This window comes from Babylonia areolata, chromosome 21 (assembly GCF_041734735.1).
Source record: "Babylonia areolata isolate BAREFJ2019XMU chromosome 21, ASM4173473v1, whole genome shotgun sequence".
NCBI lineage: Eukaryota > Metazoa > Mollusca > Gastropoda > Neogastropoda > Buccinidae > Babylonia > Babylonia areolata.
Genome location: NC_134896.1, coordinates 4,085,601 through 4,102,549, shown reverse-complemented (window position 1 = coordinate 4,102,549; position 16,949 = coordinate 4,085,601). Strand labels below are relative to the sequence as shown.

At 46.6% G+C, this 16,949-nt stretch overlaps 1 protein-coding gene and 2 non-coding genes across 3 annotated transcripts in view; all 3 read left to right on the top strand.

Moving 5' to 3' along the window:
* The window catches only part of LOC143296053 (tRNA (guanosine(18)-2'-O)-methyltransferase TARBP1-like), a 69,231-nt gene that overhangs the window by 28,603 nt on the left and 23,679 nt on the right, over positions 1 to 16,949 (top strand). The window contains exons 13-18 of the mRNA XM_076607800.1: positions 4,166 to 4,364; positions 7,177 to 7,374; positions 9,119 to 9,291; positions 12,246 to 12,317; positions 15,574 to 15,808; positions 16,761 to 16,913. Coding sequence (XP_076463915.1) covers positions 4,166 to 4,364; positions 7,177 to 7,374; positions 9,119 to 9,291; positions 12,246 to 12,317; positions 15,574 to 15,808; positions 16,761 to 16,913 — 1,030 coding nt within the window. The remainder of the gene's footprint in view (positions 1 to 4,165; positions 4,365 to 7,176; positions 7,375 to 9,118; positions 9,292 to 12,245; positions 12,318 to 15,573; positions 15,809 to 16,760; positions 16,914 to 16,949) is intronic.
* Positions 4,855 to 4,926, top strand: Trnad-guc (transfer RNA aspartic acid (anticodon GUC)). Its single transcript has one exon. It is a non-coding gene; the product is annotated as a tRNA-Asp (tRNA).
* On the top strand, positions 5,525 to 5,642 carry LOC143296758 (5S ribosomal RNA). Its single transcript, XR_013057180.1, has one exon. It is a non-coding gene; the product is annotated as a 5S ribosomal RNA (ribosomal RNA).

Sequence of the window (16,949 nt, the reverse complement as noted above, 5' to 3'; positions counted from 1 at the left end):
AATGTGTACTGTGTGTTGTGACAGAGGGGGTTTGGTGCACCATGAATGTGTACTGTGTGTTGTGACAGAGGGGTTTTGGTGCACCATGAATGTGTACTGTGTGTTGTGACAGAGGGGGTTTGACACACCATCAATGTGTACTGTGTGTGTGTTGTGACAGAGGGGGTTTGGCCCACCATGAATGTGTACTGTGAGTTGTGACAGAGGGGGTTTGGCGCACCATGAATATGTACTGTGTGTTGTGACAGAGGGGTTTTGGTGCACCATGAATGTGTACTGTGTGTTGTGACAGAGGGGATTGGTGCACCATGAATGTGTACTGTGTGTGTGTGTTGTGACAGAGGGGGTTTGGTGCACCATCAATGTGTACTGTGGGTGTGTTGTGACAGAGGGGGTTTGGTGCACCATGAATGTGTACTGTGTGTTGTGACAGAGGGGGTTTGGTGTACCATGAATGTGTACTGTGTGTTTGTTGTGACAGAAGGGTTTTGGCCCACCATCAATGTGTACTGTGTTTTGTGACAGAGGGGGTTTGGTGCACCATGAATGTGTACTGTGTGTTGTGACAGAGGGGGTTTGGTGCACCATGAATGTGTACTGTGTGTTGTGACAGAGGGGGTTTGGTGCACCATCAATGTGTACTGTGTGTTGTGACAGAGGGGGTTTGGCCCACCATGAATGTGTACTGTGTGTGTGTTGTGACAGAGGGGGTTTGGCGCACCATGAATGTGTACTGTGTTTTGTGACAGAGGGGTTTTGGTGCACCATCAATGTGTACTGTGTGTGTTGTGACAGAGGGGGTTTGATGCACTATGAATGTGTACTGTGTGTTGTGACAGAGGGGGTTCGGTGCACCATGAATGTGTACTGTGAGTTGTGACAGAGGGGGTTTGGCGCACCATGAATATGTACTGTGTGTTGTGACAGAGGGGTTTTGGTGCACCATGAATGTGTACTGTGTGTTGTGACAGAGGGGATTGGTGCACCATGAATGTGTACTGTGTGTTGTGACAGAGGGGGTTTGGTGCACCATGAATGTGTACTGTGTGTGTGTTGTGACAGAGGGGGTTTGGTGCACCATGAATGTGTACTGTGTGTTGTGACAGAGGGGGTTTGGTGCACCATCAATGTGTACTGTGTGTTGTGACAGAGGGGGTTTGGCCCACCATGAATGTGTACTGTGTGTGTGTTGTGACAGAGGGGGTTTGGCGCACCATGAATGTGTACTGTGTTTTGTGACAGAGGGGTTTTGGTGCACCATCAATGTGTACTGTGTGTTGTGACAGAGGGGGTTTGGCCCACCATGAATGTGTACTGTGTGTTGTGACAGAGGGGGTTTGGTGCACCATGAATGTGTACTGTGTGTTGTGACAGAGGGGGTTTGGCCCACCATGAATGTGTACTGTGTGTTGTGACAGAGGGGGTTTGGGGCACCATGAATGTGTACTGTGTGTTGTGACAGAGGGGGTTTGGTGCACCATGAATGTGTACTGTGTGTTGTGACAGAGGGGGTTTGGTGCACCATGAATGTGTACTGTGTGTGTGTTGTGACAGAGGGGGTTTGGTGCACCATCAATGTGTACTGTGTGTGTGTTGTGACAGAGGGGTTTTGGTGCACCATGAATGTGTACTGTGTGTTGTGACAGAGGGGGTTTGGTGCACGATGAATGTGTACCCTGTGTTGTGACAGAGGGGGTTTGGCGCACCATGAATGTGTACTGTGTGTTGTGACAGAGGGGGTTTGGCCCACCATGAATGTGTACTGTGTGTTGTGACAGAGGGGGTTTGGCGCACCATGAATGTGTACTGTGTGTTGTGACAGAGGGGTTTTGGTGCACCATGAATGTGTACTGTGTGTTGTGACAGAGGGGGTTTGGCACACCATGAATGTGTACTGTGTGTTGTGACAGAGGGGGTTTGGTGCACCATGAATGTGTACTGTGTGTGTGTTGTGACAGAGGGGGTGTGGCGCACCATGAATGTGTACTGTGTGTTGTGACAGAGGGGGTTTGGTGCACCATGAATGTGTACTGTGTGTGTGTTGTGACAGAGGGGGTTTGGTGCACCATGAATGTGTACTGTGTGTTGTGACAGAGGGGGTTTGGCGCACCATGAATGTGTACTGTGTGTTGTGACAGAGGGGGTTTGGTGCACCATGAATGTGTACTGTGTGTGTGTTGTGACAGAGGGGGTTTGGTGCACCATGAATGTGTACTGTGTGTGTGTTGTGACAGAGGGGGTTTGGCGCACCATGAATGTGTTCTGTGTGTTGTGACAGAGGGGGTTTGGTGCACCATGAATGTGTACTGTGTGTGTGTTGTGACAGAGGGGGTTTGGTGCACCATGAATGTGTACTGTGTTTTGTGACAGATGGGGTTTTGGTGCACCATCAATGTGTACTGTGTGTTGTGACAGAGGGGTTTTGGCGCACCACGAATGTGTACTGTGTTTTGTGACAGATGGGGTTTTGGTGCACCATGAATGTGTACTGTGTGTTGTGACAGAGGGGGTTTGGCCCACCATGAATGTGTACTGTGTGTTGTGACAGAGGGGTTTTGGTGCACCATGAATGTGTACTGTGTGTTGTGACAGAGGGGGTTTTGGTGCACCATGAATGTGTACTGTGTGTTGTGACAGAGGGGGTTTGGTGCACCATGAATGTGTACTGTGTGTTTGTTGTGACAGAGGGGGTTTGGTGCACCATGAATGTGTACTGTGTGTTGTGACAGAGGGGGTTTGGTGCACCATGAATGTGTACTGTGTGTTGTGACAGAGGGGGTTTGGTGCACCATGAATGTGTACTGTGTTTTGTGACAGAGGGGGTTTGGTGCACCATGAATGTGTACTGTGTGTTGTGACAGAGGGGGTTTGGTGCACCATGAATGTGTACTGTGTGTGTGTTGTGACAGAGGGGGTTTGGTGCACCATGAATGTGTACTGTGTGTTGTGACAGAGGGGGTTTGGTGCACCATGAATGTGTACTGTGTGTGTGTTGTGACAGAGGGGGTTTGGTGCACCATGAATGTGTACTGTGTTTTGTGACAGAGGGGGTTTGGTGCACCATGAATGTGTACTGTGTGTTTGTTGTGACAGAGGGGGTTTGGTGCACCATGAATGTGTACTGTGTGTTGTGACAGAGGGGGTTTGGTGCACCATGAATGTGTACTGTGTGTGTGTTGTGACAGAGGGGGTTTGGCGCACCATGAATGTGTTCTGTGTTTTGTGACAGAGGGGGTTTGGTGCACCATGAATGTGTACTGTGTGTGTGTTGTGACAGAGGGGGTTTGGTGCACCATGAATGTGTACTGTGTGTTGTGACAGAGGGGGTTTGGCGCACCATGAATGTGTACTGTGTGTTGTGACAGAGGGGGTTTGGTGCACCATGAATGTGTACTGTGTGTTGTGACAGAGGGGGTTTGGCACACCATGAATGTGTACTGTGTGTGTGTTGTGACAAAGGGGGTTTGGCGCACCATGAATGTGTACTGTGTGTTGTGACAGAGGGGGTTTGGTGCACCATGAATGTGTACTGTGTGTGTGTTGTGACAGAGGGGGTTTGGCGCACCATGAATGTGTACTGTGTGTGTGTTGTGACAGAGGGGGTTTGGCGCACCATGAATGTGTACTGTGTGTGTGTTGTGACAGAGGGGGTTTGGCGCACCATGAATGTGTACTGTGTGTGTGTTGTGACAGAGGGGGTTTGGCGCACCATGAATGTGTACTGTGTGTGTGTTGTGACAGAGGGGGTTTGGTGCACCATGAATGTGTACTGTGTGTTGTGACAGAGGGGGTTTGGCGCACCATGAATGTGTACTGTGTGTGTGTTGTGACAGAGGGGGTTTGGTGCACCATGAATGTGTACTGTGTGTGTGTTGTGACAGAGGGGGTTTGGCGCACCATGAATGTGTACTGTGTGTGTGTTGTGACAGAGGGGGTTTGGCGCACCATGAATGTGTACTGTGTGTGTGTTGGGACAGAGGGGGTTTGGCGCACCATGAAAGTGTACTGTGTGTTGTGACAGAGGGGGTTTGGTACACCATGAATGTGTACTGTGTGTGTGTTGGGACAGAGGGGGTTTGGCGCACCATGAATGTGTACTGTGTGTGTGTTGTGACAGAGGGGGTTTGGCGCACCATGAATGTGTACTGTGTGTGTGTTGTGACAGAGGGGGTTTGGCGCACCACGGGCGGCAGGTGTGTCAGTACATGATGAGCCAGTGGCAGTGCCTGCGAGTGCTGCTGTCTTGGCGCCCGGCTCTGCTGCCCCCACGCCGGGTCCTGCATGATGCCATGGAGGCTTTCTCCGTCAGCTCTGGAGAGACGGACATTCCCATCATGCAGTGCCTGGAGCTGGTCCTGCCCCAGGTACGCTGGTCACGGCTGAGTGGTCACAGCGCTGGACTTGAACTCGTTCCACTCCATTTACAAGTTAACTTGTACCTCTCCATTTCTTCCCTGTGGATCAAGTACCAGTATTCTCGTACCAGAACACTATTCAGATTTAGTTTATTCTTGCTTGGTACGGCTGGCATTCTAAACTGAACCCTCCATGCATTCCAGAAGCATGAAAACAAAGTTTTGATTGACCAATTTAATCAACAATTCTCCATTGGTTTTCACCATTTTAGTGAACCACGCTGTTTTTTCTGCTGTGGTCTCATGTACTGGACGTAGTTCTGGTCCAGGGAAGTTGTAGCAGGTATGTAGCTGTGGGGTAGAGTGAGTTAAATCTGAGATGCTGTCTGTAGCAGAATCAGTGAGACATGTGATCCAGTGTTCACCAGTGATCAGGGTTTGATGCTCTGTTTCGGCATGGTGTTGTGTCCTGGGGGAAGACTCTTTATTCTTTGTCAGCTCCTCGGTAGTATAGTGGTCAGTATCCCCGCCTGTCACGCGGGAGACCGGGGTTCAATTCCCCGCCGGGGAGAGCAATTTTTTTAAGCGCGTTGGGTTACGCTGCTGGTCAGGCATCTGCTCTGCAGATGTGGTGTAGCGTATATGGATTTGTCTGAACGCAGTGACGCCTCCTTGAGCTACTGAAACTGAAACTGATCTTTATTGTGATTTTCCTCATGTCAACCAGGTGTGAATTGGTACCTGACTGGTTGGAGGAGGTTGAAATGGCTGAAGGAGAGGACTGGGCCCCACCTTCCTAGTCTGAGCCTTGACACAGTGGGTGTGGGTTCACTGCCCCAGTGGCTGTGAGAGGCTATGGGACCTTTGACCTTTAACCTGGGTGTGACCCCCTGATTAGACACAGGTGTGCTGAGAGTGGAGGTTGTTCCCATCTCCCAGGTCACCAGAGGTGGCAGACCTGCCAGTGCCTGTCTCCCCCCTCGTGTCACACACACCTGCTGAAGGTCAAATACACATTTTAAAGATCATATGATCTGTGTTAGTGTTTTGTGTGTTAATTTATGCAAACTTGAACATTCCAGCATTCCAAAAATATCAGAATCCGAATCAGTCAGAATCAGGTTAACTTTGTTGTCGCAGTAAGAGAAATCAAGTGTGGAATGTTGTTGCAAAACGGCCATACCACGTTGAAAACACCGGTTCTCGTCCGATCACCGAAGTTAAGCAACGTCGGGCCCGGTTAGTACTTGGATGGGTGACCGCCTGGGAACACCAGGTGCTGTTGGCATTCCTTTAAGTGCGTTGGGTTACGCTGCTGGTCAGGCTTCTGCTTGGCAGATGTGGTGTAGTGTATATGGATTTGTCCGAACGCAGCGATGTCTCCTTCAGCTGCTGATACTGATACTGATTCTATATGTTTTGCTGTCAAAGTGGATGTTTCCTTCTGTTTGTTTCCCTGTCAAAGTGGATGTTTCCCTCTGTTTGTTTTCCTATCAAAGTGGATGTCTTCTGTTTCTTTTCCTGTCAAAGTGGATGTTTCCTTCTGTTTGTTTTCCTGTCAAAGTGGATGTTTCCTTGTATTTGTTTTCCTGTCAAAGTGGATGCCTTCTGCTTGTTTTCCTATCAAAGTGGATGTTTCCCTCTGTTTCTTTTCCTATCAAAGTGGATGTTTCCTTGTGTTTGTTTTCCTGTCAAAGTGGATGTTTCCTTCTGTTTTCCTGTCAAAGTGGATGTTTCCTTCAGATTGTTTTCCTGTCAAAGTGGATGTTTCCCTCTGTTTTCCTGTCAAAGTGGATGTTTCCTTGTATTTGTTTTCCTGTCAAAGTGGATGTTTCCTTCTGTTTCTTTTCCTGTCAAAGTGGATGTTTCCTTGTATTTGTTTTCCTGTCAAAGTGGATGTTTCCTTGTATTTGTTTCCTGTCAAAGTGGATGTTTCCTTCTGTTTGTTTTCCTGTCAAAGTGGATGTCTTCTGTTTGTTTTCCTGTCAAAGTGGATGTTTCCTTCTGTTTGTTTTCCTGTCAAAGTGGATGTTTCCTTGTATTTGTTTCCTGTCAAAGTGGATGTTTCCTTCTGTTTGTTTTCCTGTCAAAGTGGATGTTTCCTTGTATTTGTTTTCCTGTCAAAGTGGATGTTTCCTTGTATTTGTTTTCCTGTCAAAGTGGATGTTTCCTTGTATTTGTTTTCCTGTCAAAGTGGATGTTTCCTTGTATTTGTTTTCCTGTCAAAGTGGATGCCTTCTGCTTGTTTTCCTATCAAAGTGGATGTTTCCCTCTGTTTCTTTTCCTATCAAAGTGGATGTTTCCTTGTGTTTGTTTTCCTGTCAAAGTGGATGTTTCCTTCAGATTGTTTTCCTGCCAAAGTGGATGTTTCCCTCTGTTTTCCTGTCAAAGTGGATGTTTCCTTGTATTTGTTTTCCTGTCAAAGTGGATGTTTCCTTGTGTTTGTTTTCCTGTCAAAGTGGATGTTTCCTTGTATTTGTTTTCCTGTCAAAGTGGATGTTTCCTTCTGTTTCTTTTCCTGTCAAAGTGGATGCCTTCTGTTTGTTTTCCTGTCAAAGTGGAGGTTTCCTTAAGTTTGTTTTCCTATCAAAGTGGATTTTTCCTTGTATTCGTTTTCTTATCAAAGTGGATGTTTCTTCTGTTTGTTTTCCTGTCAGAGTGGATGTTTCCCTCTGTTTGTTTTCGTATCAAAGTGGATGTTTCCCTCTGTTTGTTTTCCTGTCAAAGTGGATGTTTCCTTCAGTTTGTTTTCCTGTCAAAGTGGATTTTTCCTTGTGTTCGTTTTCTTATCAAAGTGGATGTTTCCTTCAATCGTGGGCAGCTTGTGGGCGGAGGGGAAGACGAGGAAGGGGTGACAGAGGCAATGGAGGTAGCCTGGGGCAAGGTGCACGAAGAGATCAAGTCGTGGAGCTTCTGGCTCAAGATGGAGGCCTACGTACACATGGTGCTGCAGCCTCCCCTCCTGGCCACGCTGTCCTCTGGCGGTGCCACCAGTCCCCTGGGTGCCTGCATGACCCAGGTGGGCCAGCTAGAGTTACTGTTCTTTGTTGTTTTATTTCATTTTGTTTTGGTTTTATATCTGATCTTGTTTTATTTTTGTTTCATTTTATTCCATTTCATGTTTTTTAAAGACATTTTTTGAATGACATTCCCTCAATGGACACACAGATTTAAGAAAAGTAAGTGGGTGAATAATATAAAATGACAAACATTTCATAATTTAGACGCATTATGCAAATAATTGTATTGGAGGGGGTAGGGCTGTAACTTAACGGACAAACTGCTTCTACTGCTACTACTGCTACAACAGAAACTAATAATGACAAGAAGAACAATACTACTACTACTACTGCTATTACTAAAATGATACTAGTACTACTACTACTACTACTACTAATGATAATAACCACTACCATCATCATCATGAATAACAAAGTGAAGCAAAACAAATTAGCAAATGACTGGTGAATATTCCCCCCATACAGAAAGCCATCAAGATATTTGAAAAAAAGATAAAAAAGAGAGAAGATATTAACCATTTCTTGAGATTAGTGGGGTCAATGCCTTCAGTGTTTCATTGCAGGTGTTGTAGCGGTTCTTTGAGGTCAGCGTCACAACCATCAGTCCTTCATTGCAGGTGTTGTAGCGGTTCTTTGAGGTCAGCGTCACAACCATCAGTCCTTCATTGCAGGTGTTGTAGCGGTTCTTTGAGGTCAGCGTCACAATCCTCTCATGTATTGCAGGTGTTGTAGCGGTTCTTTGAGGTCAGCGTCACAATCCTCTCATGTATTGCAGGTGTTGTAGCGGTTCTTTGAGGTCAGCGTCACAACCATCAGTCCTTCATTGCAGGTGTTGTAACGGTTCTTTGAGGACAGATTCACAATCCTCTCATGTATTGCAGGTGTTGTAGCGGTTCTTTGAGGACTGCGTCACAACCATCAGTCCTTCATTGCAGGTGTTGTAACGATTCTTTGAGGTCAGCGTCACAACCATCAGTCCTTCATTGCAGGTGTTGTAACGGTTCTTTGAGGACAGATTCACAATCCTCTCATGTATTGCAGGTGTTGTAGCGGTTCTTTGAGGTCAGCGTTACAGCCATCAGTCCTTCATTGCAGGTGTTGTAACGGTTCTTTTAGGACAGAGTCACAATCCTCTCATGTATTCCAGGTGTTTTAGCGGTTCTTTGAGGGCAGTGTCACAACCTGCAATAGCAAAGTGGTTAAAGCGTTGGACTTTCAATCTGAGGGTCCCAGGTTTGAATCTTGGTAACGGTGCCTGGTGGGTGAAGGGTGGAGATTTTTCTGATCTCTCAGGTCAACAAATGTGTAGACCTACTAGTGCCTGAACTCCCTTTGTGTGTATGCACACACAGAAGATCAGATATGCACATTAAAGATCCTGTAATCCATGTCAGCATTCTGTGGGTTATGGAAACAAGAACATACCTGGCATACACACCCCTGAAAATGGAGTATGGCTGCCTACATGGTGGGGTAAATTAAAAAAAAAAACCCAATGGTTTCATACACGAAAAATGTTACATTTCTGTCTGAGTGTGTATGTGTGCATGCCTGAAATCTGATTGAATGACATCAGGAAACGAATGATGAGCGCCCAATGGCAGCTGTCAGTCGGCTGTACCCAGGTAGGCAGCCTGTTGTGCACATGACCCCATGTTTGCAAAGCGCTTAGAGCTTGGTCTCTGTCCGAGGATAGGTGCTATACAAGTGTCCAGATCAGAACCCCCCAGTCCTTCATTGCAGGTGTTACAGCGGTTCTTTGAGGTGGGTGAGGAGAAGGCAGGCTTGCTGAACCTGGTGCTGGCACGACTGTGTGAGCTGTGGAAGGGGGAGGAGGGAAAGGCCCTTGCAGTCACTATGGTTACCACCATCGTGGATGCCTGCATGTTCGGGACACTGCATAAAAAGGCGGAAAGGTGAAGGGGTTTGGTTGTTTTTTGGTGGTTGTGTTGTGTGTGTGCGTGTGGTGTTTGTGTGTGTGTGGTGTGTGTGTGTGTGTGTGGTGTTTGTGTGTGTGTGTGGTGTTTGTGTGTGGTGTTTGTGTGTGTGTGTGTGGTGTTTGTGTTTGTGTGTGTGGTGTTTGTGTGTGTGTGGTGTTTGTGTGTGTGTGGTGTGTGTGTGTGTGTGTGGTGTTTGTGTGTGTGTGTGTGGTGTTTGTGTGTGTGTGTGTGGTGTTTGTGTGTGTGTGGTTGTGTGTGTGTGTGTGTGTGTGGTGTGTGTGTGTGTGTGTGTGTGGTGTTTGTTTGTGTGTGTGTGTGTGTGTGTGTGTGTGTGTGTGTGTGTGTTTGGTGTTTGTGTGTGTGTGTGTGTGTGTGGTGTTTGTGTGTGTGTGTGTGTGTGTGTGTGTGTGTGTGGTGTTTGTGTGTGTGTGGTGTTTGTGTGTGTGTGTGTGTGTGTGTGTGTGTGTGTGTGTGGTGTTTGTGTGTGTGTGTGTGTGTGGGGGGGGTGTTCGTGTGTGTGTGTGTGTGTGTGTGTTTGTAAGACCAATGTTGTGAGACCATCGTATAGGAAAGTTAAACAGAAAAAAGCTTTAGAGCTGACATATCTTACGAAAGTTACCCTCAACACGAACCACAGCGAACTCTGGGGCAGCAGTATTCAGAGTGGGTAGACAGGTGTGGCCGGAACCAGGCTGAATCCTCACAATGCTGGAGATTTTTCCAATCTCACAAGGCAACATCTGTGACGCAGTACACGAAAACCCGGCTAAAGTCGCATCCAGCGATTCTTGGCTGTACACAAAAACAAGTATTTAGGGCCAAAATCATCAGGATTTTTATAGATATTGCATCTTCAAAGTCTTATTTTTGCTGTCGGTAAGTATTTTTGCACAAAACACCCAGAAACTGCATGCCTGTCAAAACCATGTAGAAAAACACTGCACTCTTTTGCCATGCTGAAAGCAGTGAAGACAAGGAAATTCTGATATGCGAAGTAATATATGGAAATAAGCAGTGAACAGGCATTGATCGTCTCCCCTAGACCTTCTGGATCAAGATAGCGTATGAATGATGTCGGTTTTCAACGGTTTTAGTGGCTACCCAAAGTGAGTAGCAACTTAAGCTGGGTCCCATCGATTCTTCGAATTTAGCCAAGTTTCTGACTCAAAGTCAGAAAAATTTATATTTTAATTGAAAGTTCAGGCTTTCTGTGGAATATTTTAGTTGATTGTTTCATTCTGCGGTGTGTGTGACTCAAAAAAATTCATCGAAGGACCTATGTGTTCATAATCCACGCAACGTGAAGTAAACAAATATGGCGTCTTCTAAAACATCATTTGCTAAGCGGCTAGCAGCAATTCTCAACAAATCCCAACAGTTAGCTTGTGAGGCTAAAGCATGACCTGTTGCATACATGAAATGTGACTCTATCTGAACATAGAGAGGCAATAGGCATCTAACACTTTCCTCGTTTGGCTACAAATAGCTATGAAAGTAGGTTACCCTTCATGCAGTGGCCGTATCACTGTAACTGCAGATCTAAATGTTGTCTTTCCTTTGAACAACAGATTTTCAAACAATCAGTGTGTTGTTGTGTAATATATATTATTCGTTTCAGACACTTTGCTTAATAGATTTAGCACTAAACATGAAATTTAGTCACAGTAAAACCTGATGACCTTGACTGGCAAACCCTTTAACTTAAAATGTTTTTAAGACAAATATAAAATTTGTAGTCAGAGACAACTGAATGAAAATATGTGTTGCACGCATGCACTGTCATGCTATCTGAACATTTTGAGGCACATAGACCTACCAGCACTTTCTTCAAATGGCTAACTTCAGTCTTGAAATCAGGTCACTACAGGCACTGACTACATTATGGTGACGACTGTTCCAAACAGTGTGTTTGTTTATCGCACTACTTGTGACCATTCACACAAATACTTTGCTGCACTAGATCTGTATTAGCTGTATTCATAAACACTCTGATTACCTGGAGTCTAACTGATTTGTGTTGTTTAAAGTCTATCAGCCGCACGTCAGGAGATTAACTAAATCTATAATAAGGTCACAGCAAGATGTGATGGCCTTGACTAGCAAATCCATAATTAGGCGTGGATGATTTCTAATACCAGAACAACAACATATATTTTATAGTTAATGGTAACTGCGTATAATCATGCTATTATGACTACCGAAACAGATATTTTATAATGTGGGAAATACAGTAAGACCGTTCTCATTTAAAATCATATTTGCTATGATACTAAAAAGCACAAAAAATAAATGTCAAACTCACAGTCCTCAGAAGTTTAAAAACATATAAATCAGCTTTTACCCATCAGCCAAAGTCCTGTTCTTCCAGACAGTGCTCTTATAACTGATTTTGACTGTAAACGACTGATCCAACAACATACTGACTTGATCAGATATATAATTGGCTGACACAGTCTCTTAACAAAAGTTACAAAAGTGACCAGTCCATTCCAATCACAGCACCAGACCGGTTGCTGCCTGCTTGCATCTACCATCACGACACCAGGCCACATCACAGAAACTGTAAAGGAGATCTGTAGCAGAGACATCTACCATCACGACACCAGGCCACATCACAGAAACTGTAAAGGAGATCTGTAGCAGAGACTTATGGCTCTGAATAAGTGTGAAGGCGGGGTTGTTGGGCGTTAATTTATTCATCAATCTCACAAGAGAGACATCAAAGGGCAATGGAAAAGGAGGGGTGATGAGAGTTTGGGGGTAGGGGTGAGGGACGGTCTCCGCTTGAGGATAGGTGCTATATAAACATCCATATCATCATCATATCATCATTACTACGAATTCATTGTTTTGTCATTGTTGGCCTGTTTTACCAGTGAATTATTAGTGTCTGTGTACTAACCCGTATTTTTTTTAACATTCTTTTTCAGATTATGGCTTGATGTGTGCTCGTACATTGAAACCCTGGGAGAGGAATGCTCCGTGAATGAAATACTGTCCAGGTAAGCAAAGTGACAAGGACGTTCAATACAAAGGCAGTCTTTCTATAGCCTGTAATGAGGTGACATGGCTGAATCGGCTAGGCTTTAGACGTCTGATCCAGCGCTCGTTAGTGATCAGAGTTTGAGGCCCTGTTTTGACATGGCGTTGTGTTCTTGGGAAAGACACTTTACTCCAAGGCCCCTTTGGCCATTTAAGGTGATTGAGACCTTTAAACTTTTAACTTTTTTAAGTAGAAAAAAAATCATACATTTAATGTTTAACATGATCACTCATTGTGAACAAGAAATGGTGACAGAACATAATAGCAGCTGCTGTTTTTGTCCGGGTGGAAATTAAAATTAAGGTTTCAGCATTAAACATGATGACATATTGTGAACATACGTATTACAGTGACAGTCTTTCAGTCAGACATCTTGTATCTTAACCCTCTCCAAGCCTTATGGCACATACAGCCTCTGCCAGAGATCTCTACTGCTGCCCTTCATGTGCTGTCTTAGCTAGCTTCCCCAGGTATAGCTGTTCTCCTGTCCTGTGCTGTCTTAGCTAGCTTCCCCAGGTATAGCTGTTCTCCTGTCCTGTGCTGTCTTAGCTAGCTTCCCCCAGGTATAGCTGTTCTCCTGTCCTGTGCTGTCTTAGCTAGCTTCCCCAGGTATAGCCGTTCTCCTGTCCTGTGCTGTCTTAGCTAGCTTCCCCCAGGTATAGCCGTTCTCCTGTCCTGTGCTGTCTTAGCTAGCTTCCCCCAGGTATAGCTGTTCTCCTGTCTGGTTACGCTGCTGGTCAGATGTGGTGTAGCGTTTATGGATTTGTCTGATCGCAGCGATGCCTCCTTGAGCTACTGATACTGATACTGTCTGGTGCTGTCATAGCTAGCTTCCCCCAGGATTAACTGTTTTCCTGTCTGGTGATGTCTTAGCTAGCTTCCCCCAGGTATAGCCATTCTCCTGTCCTGTGCTCTCTTAGCTAGTTTCCCCCAGGTATAGCCGTTCTCCTGTCTTGTGCTGTCTTAGCTAGCTTCCCCAGGTATAGCTGCTCTCCTGTCTTGTGCTGTCTTAGCTAGCTTCCCCCAGTATAGCTGTTCTCGGTGTTTCCTGTCCTGTGCTGTCTTAGCTAGCTTCGCCCAGGTATAGCCATTCTCCTGTCTTGTGCTGTCATAGCTAGAAGAATAAGAATAAGAATAACTTTATTAACTCCAACTGGAGAAATGTTCCCCCTATTTTCCCCAGGTATAGCCGTTCTTCTGTCCTGTGCTGTCTTAGCTAGCTTCCCCCAGGTATAGCTGTTCTCCTGTCTTGTGCTCTTAGCTAGCTTCCCCCAGGTATAGCTGTTCTCCTGTCTTGTGCTGTCTTAGCTAGCCTCCCCCAGGTATAGCCGTTCTCCTGTCCTGTGCTGTCTTAGCTAGCTTCCCCCAGGTATAGCCATTCTCCTGTTTTGTGCTGTCTTAGCTAGCTTCCCCCAGGTATAGACATTCTCCTGTCTTGTGCTGTCTTAGCTAGCTTCCCCCAGGTATAGCTGTTCTCCTGTCTTGTGCTGTCGTAGCTAGCTTCCCCAGGTATAGCCATTCTCCTGTTCTGTGCTGTCTTAGCTAGCTTCCCCCAGGTATAGCCATTCTCCTGTTTTGTGCTGTCTTAGCTAGCTTCCCCAGGATTAGCTGGTCTCCTGTCCTGTGCTGTCTTAGCTAGCTTCCCCCAGGTATAGCTGTTCTCCTGTCTGGTTACGCTGCTGGTCAGATGTGGTGTAGCGTTTATGGATTTGTCTGATCGCAGCGATGCCTCCTTGAGCTACTGATACTGATACTGTCCTGTGCTGTCATAGCTAGCTTCCCCAGGTATAGCCATTCTCCTGTCCTGTGCTGTCTTAGCTAGCTTCCCCCAGGTATAGCCATTCTCCTGTCTTGTGCCGTCATAGATAGTTTCCCCCAGGTATAGCCATTCTCCTGTCTTGTGCTGTCATAGCTAGTTTCCCCCAGGTATAGCCGTTCTCCTGTCTTGTGCTGTCTTAGCTAGCCTCACCCAGGTATAGCCGTTCTCCTGTCTTGTGCTGTCTTAGCTAGCCTCACCCAGGTATAGCCATTCTCCTGTCTTGTGCTGTCTTAGCTAGCGTCCCCCAGGTATAGCCATTCTCCTGTCTTGTGCTGTCATAGCTAGCTTCCCCCAGGTATAGCCATTCTCCTTCAGTTCTTTTCTGTCTGTTCTGCCCCATGTCTCTCTTGGTCTTCTTCACACAGTTTTTCACCTGGTGTCCACTGAAGGGCTGTTGTTGGAGGTGCGTCTGGTGGCATTGTAAGGAATGTTTTATGTCCAGCTGTCTTTGTGGGTCAGGGGTCATTGCATAATGAATATTTGGGCTGGTCATGTGATCACTGAAACTTCGTTTGCAAATGGCGACTGCCTTGCAGGGTTTTCAAACAAATTTCTGAACATGGTGGGGCTTAATTTTTATGCTTTTTGTGTGTGTGTATTATGTAAAGTAGAATGCCATTGAGAGCATCAACATAGCTGCTGGGACTTAAGGGGTGGCTAGAATTTTGTTTGTGTGTGTGTGTGTGATTGCTTGTTTCTACTGGAACTGTTTGTGTTTTCAGTCATTGTCTTAATATGGCCCTTTGCTGTTGGCTGGGCTTGACGGGCGCAATAGCAGAGTGGTTAAAGCGTTGGACTTTCAATCTGAGGGTCCCGGGTTCGAATCACGGTAACGGCGCCTGGTGGGTAAAGGGTGGAGATTTTTCCGATCTCCCAGGCCAACATATGTGCAGACCTGCTAGTGCCTGAACCCCCTTCGTGTGTATAAGCACGCAGAAGATCAAATACGCACGTTAAAGATCCTGTAACCCATGTCAGTGATCGGTGGGTTATAGAGACACGAAAATACCCAGCATGCATGAACCACGACAGTCATCGGCAAGTCGATGTTGGTCGTGTAACGGAAAGAAGAAGAAGAACAACAACAGTGACAGGATCAGGAGGAGGATGTCTGTGTTTACTCTAATAATGATACTAATAATACTTAAAAAAAAAGAAAAAGAAGAAATGAAAAGGCATTGATACAATGCATGGCATTTCTCCAAGTGAGTTCAGCTATTGGGAATTCTTACTTGACTAGTTGTAATCTCTTTTTATGTTGCGCATGATCATTTTATGTTGGTGTTTACAACGAGCCTGCGATTGCACAAGTTCTTTTCCATGTGGATTGATAAAGCGTTTTTAATTTGATTTGATTTGATTGGATTGATTTGACTCAGAGTGCTCTTACTTCCAGCTCCTCCAAGAATGACATGTACGTGCGGCTGATGGCCGTCAACTTCCTGTCCAAGTTGCGGCCAGGTGTGGCCGAGGACGAGGCCCTGGCCCGAGGCGTGCTGGAGGAGGTGTGGGGGCGCTACTGGTCACTGGCCCAGATGTCCACCTTCCGGCAGTTCACCAACACGCAGCCGCACCGCCACAAACATCGCCTGGTGCAGCTGCTGCCTCTGCTGGACCCCTTCATTCGCCTGGTCGGTGGGGGGGTGGGGGGGTGGGTGTGTGGGTGGGTGTGGGAGGTCTTTGGGTGTGGAAGGTGTGGGTGTGGGAGGGGTTGGGTGAGAGGGTGTGTGCTTGTTGGTGTGTTGTGTTGTTGTATGTGTGTGTGTGTGGGGGTGTGGGTTGGGGGTGTGTTGTGTAGGTGTGCATGTGTGTGTGTGTGTGTGGAGAGGGGTGTGGGGAAATGGTGTGTGTGTGTGTGTGTGTGAGATGTGTGGGGTGTGTGTGAAGTGTAGTTGTGTCATGTGTGTGTGTGGGTGGGTGATTGGGTGGGTGGTTGTGGGTTGGGGGCGTTCTTGTGGGTGTGTTGTGTAGGTGTAGGTGTCTCATGTGTGTGTGGGGGTGGTGTGTGGGTGTGGGTGCGACCAGGTTGCGCTTGTGTGTGTGTGTGTGTGTGTGTGTGACAGTGTGTCATGTGTGTATATGTATGTGTGTGTTTGTGTGTGTGAGTGTGTTCTGTGAGGTGTGTGTGTGTGTGTGTGTGTGTGTGTGTGACAGTGTGTCATGTGTGTGTGTGTGTTTGTGTGTGTGTGAGTGTGTGGGTGTGGGGTGAGTGTAAGTTGGGAAGTTGGGGGTGTGCTTGTGGGTTTGTTGTGTGGGTGTGTGGTTGGTGTGGATGTGTGGGGGTGTGTGGGGTGGTATGATGTGTATTTGTGTGTGTGTGGTGTGTATGTTTTGGAGGGTTGTGTTGTGTGCTTTGTGTTGTGCTGTGTGTGTGTGGTTATGTGCATTTTGTTCCCTTTAATTTTATGTCTTTTCTCTTTGAGTGATATTAGAGCATGTGTGTATGTGTGTGTGTGTGTGTGTGTGTGTGTGTGTGTGTGTGTGTGTGTTTGCACATTGTGTGTGTGTGTGTGTGTGCGCACGCGTGTGTTGTCTCTGTGTGTGTGTGTGTGTGTGTGTGTGTGTGTGTGTGTGTGTGTGCAGGAGGGGTGTGAGTTGTGGAGCGGCAGGGTGTGGGAGGGCCTGGTGGTGGAGTGTCACCCCTCTGTGCGACAGAACCTGGAGTGGGTGGCCATGAGGCTGACCCAGCGCTTCCCCGCCCGCCTCCTGCCGCCCCTCTGGGCCTACTTCCACCAGGTAACCTTTTCTTTTCTTCGTTTGGCTGCCCCATCA